This window comes from Rhinolophus hipposideros (genome assembly GCF_964194185.1).
Source record: "Rhinolophus hipposideros genome assembly, chromosome: 9".
Taxonomy (NCBI): Eukaryota; Metazoa; Chordata; class Mammalia; order Chiroptera; family Rhinolophidae; genus Rhinolophus; species Rhinolophus hipposideros.
Window position 1 is genome coordinate 40165701 of NC_138055.1, and position 14129 is coordinate 40179829.

At 36.7% G+C, this 14129-nt stretch overlaps 1 protein-coding gene across 1 annotated transcript in view; it reads right to left on the bottom strand.

Moving 5' to 3' along the window:
* The window catches only part of TMTC1 (transmembrane O-mannosyltransferase targeting cadherins 1), a 234329-nt gene that overhangs the window by 112038 nt on the left and 108162 nt on the right, over positions 1-14129 (bottom strand). Inside the window, exon 7 of the mRNA XM_081058527.1 lies at positions 12820-12923. Coding sequence (XP_080914653.1) covers positions 12820-12923 — 104 coding nt within the window. The remainder of the gene's footprint in view (positions 1-12819; positions 12924-14129) is intronic.

Consider the following 14129-nt stretch of genomic DNA (forward strand, 5'->3'; position numbering starts at 1 on the left):
TGGGGACACCAGCCCCTTTGTAGAGAGCTCTTTAGCCACAGAGGACACAGTTTATACTTGAAGATTTCTAAAAGGGTAACATATGCTGTCCTCCAGACACACTGAGATTGCTGGTCAAATTAAGATTCTCTTACCCAACCTTGCGCCCTATTCTATTCAGAATATCTACAACATGAACCAGGAAATCTTTATTTTTTTTTTAAATGCTTCCTGGGTGCCTCTATTCACTCTAGTTTGGTAATCACTGCTTTAAAAATCAGAGTAACTTGGAGACGAAAAAAAATGGCGGCGTGAGGTGAGGCTCTGTAACGCTCCCCTGGAATTTACAACGAATCGGACAACAATAACTCCACAAAGGACTCCTTGCACAGCAGACAGGCAAGACGAAGAGGCCGACTACTGAATTCACCTCCAGGTGGGTGAATCGCGCGAGCGGGGGAGGAGGGAGAGGAGAAGTGCGGAGACGGAGCCGCGCGGGCGCAGGACACAGACCTAGCTCAGTGCTCCAAGCTTGCTGCATCCCGGATCTTCCGCAGCTGCGGGAGAGGGAAGGACTCGGACTGCTAGGGCTCCGCTTACGGCCCACAGGGCTGAGGGGGCAGCATACAAAACCGCTGAACCCAACGCTCGCTCACGGCAGACCTCGGAGCAAAGACTGAGGGAAGAGGGCTGAAATCGGTGGTTTAAGCCCTCACTGCCGAGCGGAGAACGGAAGCCTTAGGCACGGAGACTAGCCGCCCCCTCCCTACCCTCCCAGAGTTCGCCCCGCCCCCACCTGCCCGGTGCTAGAAGCGATAAAGTAGCAGTGTCGGATCAAAGGACAGAATATTTGCTGCTCTGAGAACTGTGGACCGCAGACACAGATTCGCAGCTCAACTAGTTCCGGCAAAGGGGAGGGAGCTGTGGAAGCAGGACTGGCTGTGGTGCTGGTCGCCGCCATTGCTCTGGGCCACCTCTCACAACTCACCCCGCCCCTGGCCCCACCTATCTGGGCGGATCCCTGCAGGAGTAAACAGAACTGCTGAAACAAACGGGCTCTGAATCTGGTGCAGAAAGAGCTTTGGAACTCCAAAAGCTCTTCGCATACCTATCAACCTGTTGCAGAAGACACTCCTGTAGATGTCTAGGAAGAGAAATAGTAAATCAGTGATTGCCATGAATAACCAAGGCAACAAGATAGCTCAGAAAGAAAGTGAAAAGTCTCCAGAAAAGGAACTTAGAGATATGGACCTTTGTGATTTAAATGACAGAGAATTCAAGATCGCAATTCTGAAAAAACTGAACGAGATGCAAGAAAACACAGAAAGGCAGTTTAATGAACTCAGAAACACAATCAAAGAACACCATGAGCATTTTACAAAAGAGATTGAAATCTTGAAAAAGAAACAAATAGAATTTCTGGAGATTAAGAACTCAATAGAAGAAATTAACAATAAAATATCCAGCTTAGGTAGTAGAGTTGACCAGATGGAGGAAAGAATCAGTGACATCGAAGATAGGAACCTGGAATTTACACAGAGGGAAAAAGAAAGAGACTTGAGACTTAAAAGAAATGAAAGAACTCTACAAGAACTTTCTGACTCCATCAGAAAGAGCAATATAAGAATAATGGGTATACCAGAAGGAGAAGAAAGAGGGAAGGGAACAGAGAATATATTCAAACAAATCGTCGATGAGAACTTCCCAAACTTGTGGACAGAACTGGATCCTCGAATCCAACAAGCAAATAGAACACCTAATTACCTCAATCCCAACAGGCCTTCACCAAGGCACATTGTATTGAAGCTGTCTAAAATCAATGATAAAGAAAGAATCCTCAAGGCAGCCAGGGAAAAGAAGACGGTAACTTACAAAGGAAAGCCCATTAGACTATCATCAGATTTTTCAGCAGAAACTCTACAAGCTAGGAGGGAATGGAACCAAATATTCAAACTATTGAAAGAGAGAAATCATGAGCCAAGAATAATATATCCCGCAAAGATCTCCTTTAGATATGAAGGAGGAATAAAGACCTTTCCAGACATCCAGAAGCTGAGGGAATTTTCTAATACACGACCTGCACTACAAGAAATACTAAAGGAGGCTATTAGACCACCATCAACAGGGACAACTTGTGCCAACCGAAACATAAAAAGGGGGAGCGTAAAGGCCTGAACTGGAATATGGGAATAGAGAAAGTAAGCGTACTGAAGAAACTGGAATACTCTAAATATCAAACTTTCTTTTACATAAACTCAAGGGTAACCACTCAAAAAACATCCAAATCTGAAATATATACTGTAATAAAAGAAGAAACAGAGGGAAACATCATAGAATACTACCACACAGAAATAACAGGCAACAACAAAAAGGCAAAGAAACAATGGAGACACAGCCTTACCAGAAAACTAAAGACAGAATGACAGGAAATCCTCACATATCAATAATCACCCTAAATGTAAATGGACTGAACTCACCAATAAAGAGACACAGAGTAGCAGATTGGATCAAAAAACTAAACCCAACCATATGCTGCCTACAAGAGACACATCTCAGCTACAAGGACAAGCATAGACTCAAAGTGAAAGGGTGGAAATTGACACTTCAAGCAAATGGTACCCAGAAAAAATCAGGTGTAGCCATAATGATTTCCGATGAAACAGACTTCAGGGTGAAAAAGATAACAAGAGACAAAGATGGACATTTCATAATGGTAAAGGGGACTATACAACAAGAAGACATAACAGTCATCAATATTTATGCCCCCAATCAGGGAGCACCGAAATATACCAAGCAACTACTAACAGAACTAAAGGGAGAAATTGACCAAAACACAATTATACTAGGGGACTTAAATACATCATTGACAGCTATGGATAGATCATCCAAACAGAAGATAAATAACGAAATTGCAGCCCTAAATGACACATTAGATGAATTGGACATAATTGACATATATAGAGCACTTCATCCTAAAACATCAGACTATACATTCTTTTCTAGTGTACATGGAACATTCTCAAGGATAGACCATATATTGGGACACAAAATCAGCCTCAGCAAATTTAAGAAGATTGAAATCATACCAAGCATATTCTCTGATCACAAAGCTTTGAAATTGGATATCAACTGCAAAAAGAAAGCAGGAAAAAACACAAATACATGGAGATTAAACAACATACTTTTAAAGAACGACTGGGTCAAAGAAGAAATTAGAGGAGAGCTCAAAAGATACATAGAAACAAATGACAATGAAAATACATCCTACCAAAATTTTTGGGATGCCGCGAAAGCAGTTTTAAGAGGGAAATTTATATCATTACAGGCCTATCTCAAGAAACAAGAAAAATCCCAAATAAATAACCTCATGTTACACCTTAAAAAACTAGAAAAAGAAGAACAAGCGAAACCCAAGGTCAGCAGAAGAAAGGAAATAACAAAAATCAGAGCAGAACTAAATGAAATAGAGAACAAAAAGACAATAGAAAAAATTAATGTGACAAAAAGCTGGTTCTTTGAAAAGATTAACAAAATCGACAAACCCTTGGCTAGACTCACTAAGATAAAAAGAGAGAAGACACTAATTAACAAAATCAGAAATGAAAAAGGGGAAGTTATCACGGACACCACAGAAATACAAAGGATTATCCAAGAATACTATGAAGGACTATATGCCACCAAATTTAATAACTTAGAAGAAATGGACAAGTTCTTAGAAACATATAGCCTTCCAAGGCTGAATCATGAAGAACTGGAAAATCTTAACAGGCCGATCACCAGTAAGGAAATTGAATCAGTCATCAAAAACCTTCCCAAAATCAAAAGTCCTGGACCAGATGGCTTCACCAGTGAATTCTACCAAACCTTCAAAGAGGATCTAATACCAATCCTGCTCAAACTCTTCCAAAAAATTGAAGAAGAGTCAGTACTCCCTAACTCATTTTATGAGGCCAACATTACCCTGATACCAAAACCTGGTAAGGACAACACAAAAAAAGAAAACTACAGACCTATATCTCTGATGAATACAGATGCTAAAATCCTAAACAAAATTCTAGCAAATCGAATACAACAATGCATTAAAAAGATTATTCATCACGACCAAGTGGGGTTCATCCCCGGGGCACAAGGATGGTTCAACATTCGCAAATCCATCAATGTGATACATCACATAAACAAAATAAAGGACAAAAATCATATGATTCTATCAATTGATGCAGAAAAAGCATTTGATAAGATACAACATCCATTTATGATTAAAACACTTACTAAAATTGGTATAGAAGGAAAATACCTCAACATAATAAAGGCCATATACGACAAGCCCTCAGCTAACCTCATAATTAATGGTGAAAAGCTGAAGCCCTTTGCTCTACGTTCAGGAACACGACAAGGTTGTCCCCTATCACCTCTGCTTTTCAACATAGTGTTGGAAGTCCTCGCCAGAGCTATCAGGCAAGAGAAAGAAATAAAAGGCATCCAAATTGGGAATGAAGAAGTTAAATTGTCACTCTTTGCAGATGACATGATGCTATACATAGAAAACCCTAAAGACTCCACCAAAAAGCTATTAGAAACAATCAATGAATATAGTAAAGTTGCTGGCTACAAAATCAACGTACAAAAGTCCATTGCTTTCCTATATACCAGCAATGAAATCTCAGAAAAAGAGATAGAAAAAACAATTCCTTTTGCAATTGCAGCAAAAAGAATAAAATACCTAGGAATAAACTTAACCAAGGATGTGAAGGACCTATATGCTGAAAACTATAAGACATTTTTGAAAGAAATTGAAGAAGACACAAAGAAATGGAAAGACATTCCGTGCTCATGGATTGGAAGAATCAACATAGTTAAAATGGCCATATTACCCAAAGCCATATACAGATTTAATGCAATCCCCATTAAAATCCCAATGGCATTTTTTAAAGAAATAGAACAAAAAAATCATCAGATTTGTTTGGAACCACAAAAGACCCCGAATAGCCAAAGCAATATTAAAAAAAAAGAACAATACTGGAGGTATCACACTCCCTGATTTTTCCTTGTACTACAGGGCTACAATAATCAAAACAGCTTGGTATTGGCGGAAAAACAGACACATAGACCAATGGAATAGAATTGAGAACCCAGAAATAAAACCACATAAATATGGACAGATAATTTTTGACAAAGAAGCTAAAAACATACAATGGACGAAAGACAGCCTCTTCAATAAATGGTGCTGGCAGAATTGGATAGCTACGTGCAAAAGAATGAAACTGGACTGCTATCTGTCACCATGTACCAAAATTAATTCAAAATGGATCAAAGACTTAAGCATAAGACCTGACACAATAAACTGCATTGAAGAAAACATAGGTACTAAACTTATGGACCTTGGGTTCAAAGAGCATTTTATGAATTTGACTCCAAAGGCAATGGAAGTAAAAACTAAAATAAACAAATGGGATTATATGAAACTGAAAAGCTTCTGCACAGCAAAAGAAACTATTGACAAAATAATGAGGCAACCAACTGAATGGGAGAAGATTTTCGCAAACAGTTCCTCTGATAAGGGGCTAATATCCAAAATATACAAGGAACTCATGAAACTCAACAACAAAAAAACAAACAACCCAATTGAAAAATGGACAGAGGACCTGAAGAGACATTTCTCCAAAGAGGATATACAAATGGCAAATAGACATATGAAAAAATGCTCAACATCGCTAATCATCAGAGAAATGCAAATGAAAACCACAATGAGATATCACCTCACCCCAGTCAGAATGGCTTTCATCAACAAAACAAATAGTAACAAGTGTTGGAGAGGCTGTGGAGAAAAAGGAACTCTCATACACTGTTGGTGGGAATGCAGACTGGTGCAGCCGCTATGGAAGGCAGTGTGGAGGTTCCTCAAGAAATTACGAATAGAATTACCATATGACCCAGCAATCGCTCTCCTGGGTATCTACCCCAAAAATATAAAAGCATTTCTCTATAGAGACACGTGTACGCCAATGTTCATTGCAGCTTTGTTTACGGTGGCCAAGACATGGAAACAACCAAAATGTCCTTCGATAGATGAATGGATAAAGAAGTTGTGGTACATATACACAATGGAATACTATTCGGCGTTAAGGAAAGATGACATAGGAACATTTGTGACAACATGGATGGATCTCGAGAGAATAATGCTAAGTGAAACAAGTCAGACAGAAAAAGCAGAGAACCCTATGATTTCACTGATATGTGGTATATAAACCAAAAAGAACAAGACAAACAAATGAGAAACAAAAACTCATAGACACAGACAATAATTTAGTGGTTACCAGAGGGTAAGGGGGTGGGGGGTGGGTGATGAGGGTAAAGGGGATCAAATATATGGTGATGGAAGGAGAACTGACTCTGGGTGGTGAACACACAATGGGATTTATAGACGATGTAATACAGAATTGTACACCTGAAATCTATGTAAATTTACCTACAATTGTCACCCCAATAAAATTAATTTAATAAAAAAAAAAAAATCAGAGTAACTTCAGTTTCATTTCAAAAAACACATGTATGGAGGACCTCCTAACACAAGGCCCCACTTGTTGCTAAAGCAAGAACAGAGCAGCTCATTTCGCACAGATCTCTTTAAACACACAGTGCATTTAAAAAACTAATAATAATTTAAATTTAAGTCAATTTGTTCAGAGTTTATTATGAGATAGGCCGATATTTCGGGCTTTAAGAGCTATAAACATTAGGAAGACAAAGTGACCCCTGGCTGTAACAACCTAAGGTTTTTGTGGTTTGAAACTAGCAACTGAAAATGGAAATTTAAAAAAAAGCTTCTTCAATGTAGAGTATAGCATAAGGAATATAGTCAATAATATTGAAATAACTATGGATGGTGTCAGGTGGGTAATAGATTTATTGGGGTGATAGATGGGAGGGATTAAGAGGCACAAATTGGTAGTCACAAAATAGTCATGGGGATGTAAAGTAAAGCATAGGGACTACAGTCAACAATATGGTAATAACTAGGTATAGTGCCAGATGGGTACCTGACTAGTCAGGGGGATCAATTTTTAAATTACATAAATGTCTAACCACTATGCTGTAAAACTGAAATTAATATAAAATAATATGGAGTGTCAATTGTACCTGAAAAATTGAAAAATGGTGAAAAAGGTGAAGGAGAGTAAGAGGTCCAAACTTCCAGGTATATAACAGATAAATCATGGGGATGTAATGTTCAGCATAGGGAATATAGTAGTAGTTGATTACATTGTGATAGTGTGACACAGTATCAGTTGGTTGCTGGACATCATGGAGATCACATCTTTAGGTATATAAGTGTTGAATAACTATGGTGTATAACCTGAAACTAATATAATGTTGTTTGTTAGCTGTATTATAATAAAAATCTTTAAAAATAAGAACTGTAAAAAAAAGAAGCTTCTTTGGAAGATGGATGTTGAGTTCCATCTTAACATTATTTCATATTTTGATGTTTTCCTATAAAGTAATACAAGCCTTTGTCTATATTATTGAGTATGAGAAACAGATCTACCCACTTAAGCAAATACATTCTACCTGCTTATCCAAGACCGCATCTCATGAAAAAAACATGATGCTAATAGAACTCTATATTCTTTCACCGTAAATCCTATTTTATCTATTTCCTGGATTTGAAGACAACCATTTTCAATATTATAACAGCGACACTTCTTCCATCATGTATATACTGCTTTACATTCTGCCCCTTTCAAATCTGGTAAGAAAGAAAACCAATTACTATACAGCCTAGAGAGTGGAAACATGGTGGAAACATATTATCTCTTCTGCAGGCTTCTGCCCTATGCACAAGTCATACTTAACAGGGGCTTTTGTTTTTATTTTTAATTCAAGATTGGCAAGATTGAATTTTGAAGTATCACAGTTGTAAAGAGACATATAAACAGATGAGTAAATCCTGGGCTAAATGACAATTCTCTGACAGGACAAGTTGCACATAAATCTATTCTATCACTTCTCAAATGAAATTCCACCGAAACCAAACAAGCAGAGTCTTTGGGCATCGGAATCCAGAATTGTGTTTGGTGTAGACTATTGGGCCTGGGGAACTTCGTATCAAGGAAAGTTGTGCAATTAAAATACAGTATCTCCTCTGTTCTTTAACTTTCAGTTACGCTTTTCTTCTCAAGTCAAAAGTAGAAACATTTATAATTCAAGGTCATGTCATTCAATTGATCCACACAGTCCTAATTACAGGCTGAAAAGGTTGTTGATTGATCATACAGAATTACTGACAGCTAATACAACCTATATGTTTGGATTAAAATGAAAGGTAAAAGATTAAGGGTTCGGTTATAAGCGTATCCTGAATAATGCCCACCCCCCAAAATCTGTATTGATCTTCTTTGTGATTTGACATACCCAATGGTCAAGAATTAAAAAGTCAAATTCTAAATGGCACCCAAACTACTAAGATGAACTGTATCAAAATACAACTTAAAAAATATTGAAAACATAATCTTCATAAAAATACACAGTGAAAACTAAAGTTTTATATAACTTGTTAATAAGGGAACCAGAAACTTGAGAAAGCCAGTTAAACTGCAAGAAAGTCTGAATTAGGCAAAGGCTTCTTAGCTATAACACTAAAAGCATAAGCAACAGCAATTAAAAAGTAGATAAACTGGAATTTACCGAAATTGAAAACCTATGTGCTTCAAAGGACACCACTGAGAAAGTGAAACAACCCATTGTAAGGTAAAAAATGTTTATAAATCATGTATCTAATAAGGGACTTATATCTGGAATAGATGAGATTTTCTACTCAATAATAAAATGACAAATAACCCAATTAAAACCTGGACAATGGAGCTAAATAGACATTTCTCCAAAGAAAATATAGAAATGAGCAATATGCACATGAAAAGATGCTCATCATTAGCCATCAGGAAAATGCAAATGAAAATCACAATGAGATACCATTTCACATCCACTCACATGGCCACGATTGAAAAAAAAAAAAAGATTGTCAAAAAGACAATCTTTTGTGGAAAAACTGAACGCTTCGATACTGCTGGTAGAAATGTAAAATGGTGCAGCTACTTTGGTGAACTGTCTGGCAGCTCCTCAAAAAGTTATATACTGAATTGGCAATTCCAGTCCTAGGTAACCATGCAAAAGAAATGAAAATATATATTCAAACAAAACTTTGTACATAAATGTTCATAGCAGCATTATTGATAATAGCCAAAAAGTGAAATAACTCAAATGTTCATCAACAGATGAATGGAAAAATAAAAAGTGGTATAAGCATACAATGGTATACCACTGGGGAATAAAAAGAATGAAGTACTGACATATACTACAACATGAATGAATCTTGAGCACATGAAAGACGGCAGTCACAAAAGACTACATATTATATGAATCCATATATACGACATATCCAGAATAGGTAACTTTATACAGACAAAAAGTTGATCACTAGTTGCCTAGGGCTGGGGATGGGGGATAGGGGAAGGGAGTAAAATGGGGAGTGACTGGTAATGAATACAAAGTTTCTTTTGGTTGTGATGAAAATGTCCTATAATTGACTGTGGTGATGGTTGCACAACTCCATGAGTATACTAAAAACCATAAAATTGTACACACTAAATAGGTGAACTGTATGGCATGCAAATGATATCTCAATAAACCTGTTATTAAGTACATATGCATTGAATATGCATAACAAAAATAAAGACATGCACATATAAATATATACATTGAATATGGAAAAACAGGATTTTTCGTAGTTATTAAAAACAGAATGAGATTGGTAAATTAGATATAAATTTGCTCAATGTCCTGCAAGGCAACAAAGAACTATAACATTTTAAGTGTTATCTTCTACTAGAGAAAAAAGAAATAGTGACGCCTGATTTCTGTATGTCAAATTCTAAGTTGTAAAATACAGTAAATGTAAATTATAAGTCAACCCCAGTTGCATTCCTCTAGGCTTGCAACACCCTATATTACAGAGAATGTCACCCTATATTACAGATAACACCCTATATTACAGAGAATGTCACACAGTCATTTTTAGTCTTAGTCCCTTGTCTCAGACAATTTTTCTCAACCAAGGTTTCTCGTGAGCATACCACAATGATTTTGTGCCTCAGTTTCGTTAAGCAGAAAAAAGTGGGTATTTCATCCTCGCTAAACACATGGAGGTACATGATCTAAAAGAGAAGGAATTTCAGAACTAAAGTCACAAGAAATCACATGAAGCAAAGGAAAACTTGACCAAGATACTCTTAAAAGCTCTTTGGACTTTTTAAACTACATGTAACTAAAAACTACAACAATTATTAAAGGGAGAGGAAGCTAATCTGAAAATTCTCACTTAATAAGACAGTAATTTACTACACACACTTTAAAAGAAGACACAGTACTTGCAAGAGAGAAGCAAAGATGCTCTAAATGTTGTTCAGAGTATAAATCCGGTAAAAGAGATCAAGCATTAATGAGATAGGGTGACAGCTGAATGACAAACCTATGATTAGTAAAGACAGACTCACAGATCCAGGCAAATCAGAGCTAAATTGCTATGAGATGAGATGAGAAAGAAAGAAAACCAACAGAACTTGGAAACAGACCAAGCTACTCCAATTTAAGAACCATCGTCGTACCAGAGGTCAAACAATTATGCACACAGAGTAGAAACTTTACTCGGGGAAAGGAATTAGACAATTTTCTGGATGCTCAAAAGAGTCAATTATGATGCAGGTATCTTAGAGGAATGTGAAAAGCCATTTATAACAACTGTCACTGAAATGTCTCTGCATATCTGTGTATTTTAAGTATGAAAGACAGGAATAAAAAGATTTTTTTCTTAAAGAAACGAGAGAAAGAATATAAAGGTGTCATGGAATATTCTATTCTATCACTTTATACTGATGGAACGGTCCGAACATAGTCACTTAGATGGATTTAAAGACAGAAAGTCCTGGAGTTGATTTGTGTCAGACCCCTCTGAAAAAGTACATAGAAGCCTTGGATGTGAAAGACAGAACCTGGCAAATGACTGGCCCAAGGTCCCAATTTTGCCTGAGGTTCCATGAGAGAATTTTCTTCCGCCACTAGCAGGGATAAAAATGCAACCTAACCCCCTTGGTAACTAAGATGGTACACAGATAGGAGGGCAGTGAGTCCTGACACCAGGGACTTCGGGTCATGTACTTGTTTACTGATGACGTAAGATATGAATGAAATAATTGGTAGGGGATTTGAGAGTAGTCTGTTCTTGTTCTCGCCCATCTGTCTCGTTGGCTGTGCCTCTTGGATTTTGGGGACTGGCAGCTCAGGGAACAAGCTACACCTAACTATAAAGATAAGAATGAATGCTCAAATTTAGGAGACAAGAAGGCTTGGAGGGAAACCAACTCAAAGCTAAAGGAAATGGAGCCATTAAGCAAGAACAGGATCTGGCAAAGTTGGTTTTGCTCTTAAAAGCAGAAAGTAGCTATTTAAAGAGCTACAGAAACTGAACAATTTATCAATGAGCTAAAAATGTCCAGACAAGGAGCCCCAGAGGTTTTGAAAGCCAATGACAGATACCTAAAAAGGACAAATAGATTGCAACATTAACAAAAAGCTGACATGTCAAGCTTAATTAAAGATTTAATTAAACAACATTTTGAAAAATATAGCCTATAAACAACAATTTATAAGGCTCTAGACTGCCTCAAACAGTCTAGTCTATAGTATCCAAACACTAGAGGTTGGATACTATATGATGTCTGAAGCCATGTTTAAGATTTTTTAAATACATATATATGTTATAAGTAATGAAAACAATTGTGACATAATATCTATTATAAAAATGGGTTAATCAAATGGGAAGGTCTCCTTTTTGAGTGGAATATAGTCTTTAAAGAAAAGAAGAAAAGGCTAGGAACTAAAGAAAAATATACAATGCAAAGAGAAGTAGAAATGTATCGAGTAAAACATAATGTAAATAAATGAAACAAAGCAAAGATTACGGCCTGGCATAAAAACAAAATCCAACAATTTGTTGTTCCTGAGATTGAGAGATACAAGTAAACCAAAATGTACATGGGCTGTAAGTCAAGGTTTAGTTTAAGATTTATAGGTCTTTGCAAACTTAAAAAAGTGAAGGTTACTGTTATGAAAATGATATTAGATGTTAAGTATATAAAATTATAAAAATTTAAGAACAGTGCATGTTAATGTTTAAACATTATAGCAACAATATATTGTGAAGAAAAGATATTAAAATTGTCAAATATAATTATATTTGAAAGCCTTAGCAGTACATCACAACAGATTCAATAGGTAAAGAATTAAAAACCTTCTCAATGAGCCGATCCACTGATCAACATTACTTCTTGATTCAATATCTCTAAATCTCTTAAGGACAAATGGTAAGATTTAATTAGTTGTATCTTAGTAAAAATTGTTCATTTTTGTTTGTGACTTTAAACCTCCCCACTGATTTTAATCGTACTAATAGGCATGATGTCCAATTAACCTCTATACACCTCTCTGTGCATTCTTCTGTGACATGTGCCATATGGGCCACTCAATAGATATTTATTACTGATGATAAGTGCTCAGTAAAATAAACAAATATATACCCATCTGAGAACAATAGCAATAATACTGACCAAACAGCACCATTAGTTGAAAAGAATTCCAAATGTATGAATAATAGTTTCTTTTCTCTCCTTACTCTGAATAGAACACAACCCTTCTTTCTTTAAAATACAAAGTCAAACTATCATTTAGGATTACTTAAAACAATCTAATAAATACCAGATAAAATTTAAACAACGTATTTTTACTGACCTTGTAAGAATGTAAGGCGAAAATGAAGCTGGATTATCCTGCTCTGAAAAGAGGGGCATAGATCCTCCCATTATCCGTAGACGGAAGTACAAAACAACAATCACCTTCAGGGAAAAGAAGATTTGGTAAGAAAATCATTGCTTGTTGGGGGTAAGCCCCACCTTTCTGGAGGATACTTCCAGATGCTTTATAAGTATTTGGTTTCGCAAACATGTTTTCTAGTGAGCATTTCTATCCAATTCTAATACAGTGGTACCTCGGTTTTCAAACGTTTCCATTGATGAAAATTTGGGTTTATGAATGCCGTAAACCCAGAAGTAAAGGCTTCGGTTTTCGAACACGACTCAGAAGTCGAACATGTCACATGGCTTCCGCTGAGTGCAAGATCCTAAGCCCTAGCTGTCACTATTACGTTAAAAAACAGAGGTACCACTGTATTCAAGATGAGTAGGGAAGATGGAAATAGCTGGGAGGGAGAAGAGTAAACAGTGAAAGGGGTGAGGGAGCAGCAAGCAAATTCTTAAAAACACAACTATCATCCATTGTGCTAAAAGTTTTCCAGCTCACCTGAGGCCTCACAATCCTAGAAGTAAATGAGAAAACTGAGGCTGAGAGGTAATTTGCCCAGAATCCCACACTTAGTAAATTGCAAGAGCCAGGACTTGAACCCACGTCATTGGTCTCCAACACCCAATTTCTTAACCATTCCACTCAGACAGCCCCATGAAAGTTAATTTAAAATACAATAGATAATACTGCTGTGTCTTGAATGAATACATTCAGAAATGTTCCAACCCTTGAATGCCCTGAAAGCAGAACACTCATGAAGGATCATTTCAACAACTCCAGAGAACATTTTTTTTGTGTCACCCGATGGAATTTTATCACTAACTGATACTATCACGTTGCAAAGATACTGGGGAATTCTTTAGAGAAATGTTTTGCCCCTTCTGCTGAAATTGTCAAGACTCCCTACCTGATTCAATTTTTTCATACTCATCTGCTATAAATACGTTTTAGTGTTGAGGGAAAAAATCATATTAATAGATTGTTAACATTACAATTCAAAGATATTTTTGTAAGTTTCCTATCAAAACGTATTATAAATTTTGACAGGGAATTTATTAGAAACAGAAACAGCATAAGAGACTGGTCTAACGTCCTTGAATAGAAACATCCAACAACATAAAAGGATGATTAATATGATAGGAGCCAAAGATGGCCACCAAGAATCCCTAACCCATTTTGTACGTACATTCTGCTTTTCTTATCAAGAAATGAAGTCAATTGCCCCACTCCTTAAATCTGGG